Below are 6000 nucleotides of genomic sequence, written 5' to 3'. Positions count from 1 at the left end.
GTCCCTTTGTTCTTGCATTGTAAGACAAGGAGAACAGAGGCTCCCAATCTACCTTCTCTAGCCCATTCGTTATTTTATATACTTTTATCGTGTCCCCGATTTCTCTCTTTTCAATACTATAACTCTGGATAATCTTACTCCCTATATAAATGCACACTTTGGGGGTGGGGAGGAGACGGAGTATGTGAAGTGATCTTATCAGAGAAATGCTACTGGTGACAAAAATAAAAGCAATTATTATAAATACCTCTTTATTATACTAGGAAATGCCCTTCCTGTTTTACATCCCAGCAGATATTTGAGACATGGAAATTTTATATAAACATTCACCATGATGAACAAATAGGAACATTTATGAACAATTCATCTCACCTTGAGATGATTTTGGAGAAAGTATAAAGAGGGGGTGTCTTATGTCTATAGAAAATACTACCTCTTTTCAAGGGCTGCAATGCTTCTATGAATGAGGTGTACCACATTAACAGGATTAGAGATATTGCTCAAGAATTTTCTTCCCCTGAACAGATTTATAAACAGAAAGGGTTACAGATATGGTACAGGAGGCCTAACAAGAGCTCTTGATGGTCTTAGATAGTCCATTTCTCTGTACGTGCCTCCACTGATCTGACCAGACCTTCGCCCAGGATCTCAAAGTCTTCTAGGATGGCTTCCACATTGGGAACGGTGACTAGCTCCTCACAGCTTAGAGATGCCATCATTCTTCCTTTCATGTTGGATGCCTGTAATACACATGCATATGGGCTGGGCTAACTGACATCTGCATTTTGTGCCCAGCAATGCTGTATTCTTCTCCGGAAGTTAAACCTCTAATGCAACCCCTACCCACTCCTACCCTTCCGCAGTGAGCCCAATGTGACAATTAAATGCTGCCACTGTCCGGTCTCACCACTTCTCTTCCAATCCTGTCCCCTTTGGCTAGCACCGCATTCACTTTTAACAGCTCCTGTTACAGTGTAAACCAGAAGGCTGCAAAAGCGCCCCCTTCAGAGCATACACAACCAAGCAGCCCGTCAATATAGCAACAATGCAATTTCCAATCGCAATTACCCCTAATATGTGCGCGCTGAACACTGGAAAATTACTCACTTACCATCTTAGGAGGTGGGGACAGACGCAGGCCACCGATGTATAGAGGGTGCCTTAAAGGTCAACGGGTCGAAGACAACCTGTCTAATCTGCCTTTGCTTTGATCTGTTACTGGGAGTTAAGAACCCGATCCAGCAAGATGGAATTATCTCCCTTAAGCCAATAGAGCTATTCAGATGCGTAAAGCTAGGCATGGGCTTGGGGGCATCATCTCATTTCATGGCCATCAATGACTAGATTTCAAAGCAGCAGCACTGCAGGGCAGCGAGTGCCCCAGGCGCAGAGAGAGGAGCTACACGGGGCCCTACAAATTAAAAGGATAGCAGAACAGGCAGGGTGGTTGCCAGAAGAACTGTGGGCCATTAATCACAAGTTTCTTTGCGTCTTTGATGAGTTCCTCATATAAAGCAGCATGAATCACATCCACGCCTGTGCATCAGACCCACCTTTACCATCCCCCAGGCACTCTCCGAGCCACGCCCTTGCTCCCAAACAGCTTTGCACGTTAAACTGCGTGGCGCAAACTCAGCATGAGCTTTGGGATCCCAGCGCTGCCATCCTGGACACCTACTGGTCAGTGGGAGCTACAGACACTTGGCACTTGTGAAAAATCAGGCCCGGGGGTGTCCAACTGGGCAGCCAAAAAACACAGGCTTCCTGTGAAAATGGGGCTCTTTGCGTCAGTTTCCCCCTCAATGGAGACATCTCTCACCTACTCTCCAGGAGGGCTATGGAGGGTGTGTGTGTTAGTGTTGGTCAAAGGATGTGTGTACTGGGGGATATTATTGCCTAGCGGATAGAGCTCTGGACTGGAACTCAGGAGACCTGGGTCCTGTTCCTGATTCGGCCATTGGCTGGATGGCCTTGGGCAAGTCACTTCACCTATCTGTGCCTCAGTTTCCCCGAGTGTGAGATGAGAGGCTACTGACCGCCTTTGTAAAGCATTTTGAGACCTGCTCGGAGACACTAGGTGACACTATTGTTATTACAATCCCCTCCAAACTTCCCACAGCACTACAACGAACAACAAGAAGCTAAAAGCAGAGGGTCAAAAACTCACCTTGAAAGGCTGGGGCTTGAAACTGGAGGGTTTCCACAAAACTCCAATCACCTCCCCACCGTGCGAGTCATAGAAGAACAAGGCCAGGTCTCCAAAGGCCTCCTGGAAGAGGATTTGAAAGGGAGTCATGTCAGGCGTCACAAATTACATGTCACAAATCCTGGGTAATGCTCCCCAGGAGGGAGATACGCCAAGGACACTGGCTCACAGCCAAGTAGGATCCGGTGAAAGATTCTTGGAAGTGCAGATTCTACAACTGTTCCATGGATCGCCACATCCCAACTTCAAGTAAAATGACCAGCTTTCCAGGGACTGGCCACCATGCTCCCCTGCACCCGTCCCGCCACAGAACCACACCAACTCCAATGCACTGGAGCTTGTCATGCAGGAGGGCAGCCACCGACTCTGCCATAATAAACGTCACTACGAGGCAGCCACACCAGGGAAACCACTACAATATGTAACAGCTCCCTGCAGCGTAGGGAAGGAAGAGGGGACTGCATCCAGCAAGCAGCCCCCAACGATCAGGGTTTTCCTTTTGCTTCCCACAGCAGCATAAAGGACAATACAAGAGGTGCTTAGAGCCCAGTGAAAGATCAATAAGAGACTTCAACCTGTCCCAGAACTAAGTCCTATCTCCTACTCTCTGGGCTGGACATAAATGGAGCAGACTGCACATTTAATAGAGAGGTGCAGTCCACAGGGAGGACGGTTCCCAGCAGGCCATGCTCCCCTGGACTGGAGGGAGGACCATACTGCAGAACCATATGGTTTGCAATTAGCCTGCCTGCCATGCACTGGCCTTCCTTGCTGCCAAGTTTCTGCTCTAGTGAGGCTAACTTCTTTCTGCTGCAGGTCGCTCTCAAACGCGGGGCGGGGAAGCCAGCTCATAAATGGACACAAATCAGACATCAGGAATTGTAACATTCAAAAACCAGTAGGCGAGCATGTCAATCTCCCTGGACACTCAATAATAAGACTTAAAAGTTGCAATTCTTCAACCAAAAAAACCTTCAAAAACAGACTCCAACGAGAAACTGCAGAACTGGAATTAATTTGCAAACTGGACACCATCAAATTAGGCCTGAATAAAGACTGGGAGTGGATGGGTCACTACAAAAATTATTTCCCCCCTGCTGATACTCACACCTTCTTGTCAACTGTTGGAAATGGGCCACCTTGATTACATTGGCCTGATTAGCCCTACAAAAAAGTGCTTTTCCCCCCCTCCCTTGGTATTTACCCCTTCTTGTCAACTGTTGAGAATAGCCCACTTCCACCTTAATTGAATTGGCTCGTTAGCACTGACCCCCCCACACACACACACACACTTGGTAAGGCAACTCTATCTTTTCATGTGCTGTGTATTCATACCTGCCTAGTGTATGTTCCACTCCATGCACCTGATGAAGTGGGTTTTAGCCCACGAAAGCTTATGCCCAAATAAATGTGTTAATCTCTAAGGTGCCACAAGGACTCCTCATTGTAATCACTAGATCGGTGCAGTAAAGCTAATGAAGCCCCCTCCTGCAGTTCCTGTCCCCCCACAGCCGAACACCCACACCAATGCTCCAGGTGCGCTGCCAGTACTACACTGAAACTGCAAAATAATCACAAGGAAAGACTCGTTCCCAGCAACACAGCACCTTGGCTCACGGTAAACTAGACAATTCAGTTTCCTTTTAAAAGTTTGCCACTAGAACTGCCGTAATACTCTGTGGGGCTCTGCGGGGACTTGCTCTCATGGCATGAATACTTCGACAATGTGAATGACCCATCAAGCCCGTCCTCCCACAAGCCTCCTCAGGCGGCTGCCTGGAACAAGGGTTCAGAAAGAACGCTCGCAAACAATGATAAAAGCCCCAGCTTGATCGCCCTGGGCCCACACAACCCAATTCCCACTGCGGCAGGCGTGAGGGGAGAGGGTCGACAACTGAGCTAAGTAAACAACCTCACGTGTGAGTCTACCTGAACGCATGCCACCAGACACGTGGGGAACAGGGCTCAGCTCTCAGACACAGGGACAGCAACAGGAGGAGTCAAAGAATATACTGAGAAAGCAGGACGATCAGTGAGTTATCTTAAGTGCCTATACACAAATGCAAGAAGCCTGGGAAACAAGCAGGGAGAACTGGAAGTCCTGGCACAGTCAAGGAATTATGATGTGATTGGAATAACAGAGACTTGGTGGGATAACTCACATGACTGGAGCACTGTCATGGATGGATATAAACTGTTCAGGAAGGACAGGCAGGGCAGAAAAGGTGGGGGAATTGTATTGTATATAAGAGAGCAGTATGACTGCTCAGAGCTCTGGTATGAAACTGCAGGAAAAAACCTCAGAGTCTCTGGCTACATAGACTCTCTCCTCAGGCCCTATTCTACCAGCACTCCTAGAGACACCACGGACTTCCTGAGGAAATTACAATCCATTGGTGATCTTCCAGAAAGCACCATCCTAGTCACTATGGCTGTAGAAGCCCTCTACACCAACATTCCACACAAAGATGGACTGCCCCGATACTGCCATGGCAAACCTGGTGGCTCAACTTTGTGATGTTGTCCTCACCCACAACTATTTCACATTTGTGGACAATGTATACCTTCAAGGCAGCGGCACTGCTATGGGTACCCGCATGGCCCCACAGTATGCCAACATTTTTATGGCTGACTTAGAACAACGCTTCCTTAGCTCTCGTCCCCTAATGCCCCTACTCTACTTGCGCTACATCGATGACATCATCATCTGGACCCATGGAAAAGAAGCCCTCGAGGAATTCCACCATGATTTCAACAATTTCCCTCCCACCATCAACCTCAGTCTGGACCAGTCCACACAAGAGATCAACTTCCTGGACACTACAGTGCTAATAAGCTACAGTTACATAAACACCACCTACTGACCACTATACTTACCTACATGCCTCCAGCTTTCATCCAGACCACACCACACGATCCATTGTCTACAGCCAAGCTCTAACATACAACTGCATTTGCTCCAATTCCTCAGACAGAGATAAACACCTACAAGATCTCTATCAAGCGTTCTTACAACGACAATACCCACCTGCTGTAGAGAAGAAGCAGATTGACAGAGCCAGAAGAGTCCTGTAGTAGGTGACTTCTGGGTACAGGCCCAACAAAGAAAGTAACAGAACGCCACTAGCAATCACCTACAGCCCCCAACTAAAACCTCTCCAGTGCATCATCAAGGATCTACAACCTATCCTGAAGAACGATCCCTCACTCTCACAGATCTTGAAAGACAGGCCAGTCCTCACTTACAGACAGCCCCTCAACCCGAAGCAAATACTCACCAGCCACCACACAACAAAAACATTGACCCAGGAACCTATCCTTGCAACAAAGCCCGATGCCAGCTCTGTCCACATATCTATTCAGGGACACCATCATAGGACCTAACCACATCAGCCACGCCATCAGGGGCTCGTTCACCTGCACATCTACCAGTGTGATGTATGCCATCATGTGCCAGCAATGCCCCTCTGCCTTGTACACTGGCCAACCCAGATAGTCTCTATGCAAAAGAATAAATGGACACAAATCAGACGTCAAGAATTATAACATTCAAAAACCAGTCGGCAAACACTTCAACCTCCCTGGTCACTCTATTACAGACCTAAAATTCGCAATTATTCAACAACAAAAAAACTTCAAAAAACAGACTCCAACGAGAGACTGCAGAACTGGAATTAATTTGCAAAATGGACACCATTAAATTAGGCTTGAATAAAGACTAGGAGTGGATGAGTCATTACACAAACTAAACTATTTCCCCATGCTAATTTCCCCCCTACTGTTACTCACACCTT

General features: G+C 47.5%; 1 protein-coding gene across 5 annotated transcripts in view; it reads right to left on the bottom strand.

The window, feature by feature from the left end:
* Positions 1-225: 225 nt before the first annotated feature.
* NOL6 (nucleolar protein 6) overlaps positions 226-6000 on the bottom strand; it is a 67439-nt gene continuing 61664 nt past the window's right edge. For all 5 annotated transcript variants that reach the window (XM_039544984.1, XM_039544985.1, XM_039544987.1 and 2 more), the window contains 2 exons: positions 2168-2269; positions 226-740 (listed from right to left, as the gene is read on the bottom strand). In XM_039544984.1, the coding sequence (XP_039400918.1) occupies positions 588-740; positions 2168-2269 (255 nt within the window). In that variant the 3' untranslated portion in view covers positions 226-587. The remainder of the gene's footprint in view (positions 741-2167; positions 2270-6000) is intronic.

The sequence above is a fragment of the Mauremys reevesii genome, linkage group 6 (genome assembly GCF_016161935.1).
Source record: "Mauremys reevesii isolate NIE-2019 linkage group 6, ASM1616193v1, whole genome shotgun sequence".
NCBI lineage: Eukaryota > Metazoa > Chordata > Testudines > Geoemydidae > Mauremys > Mauremys reevesii.
The sequence above is the reverse complement of the archived record's forward strand: the minus strand, read 5'-3'. Positions and strand labels throughout refer to the sequence as shown.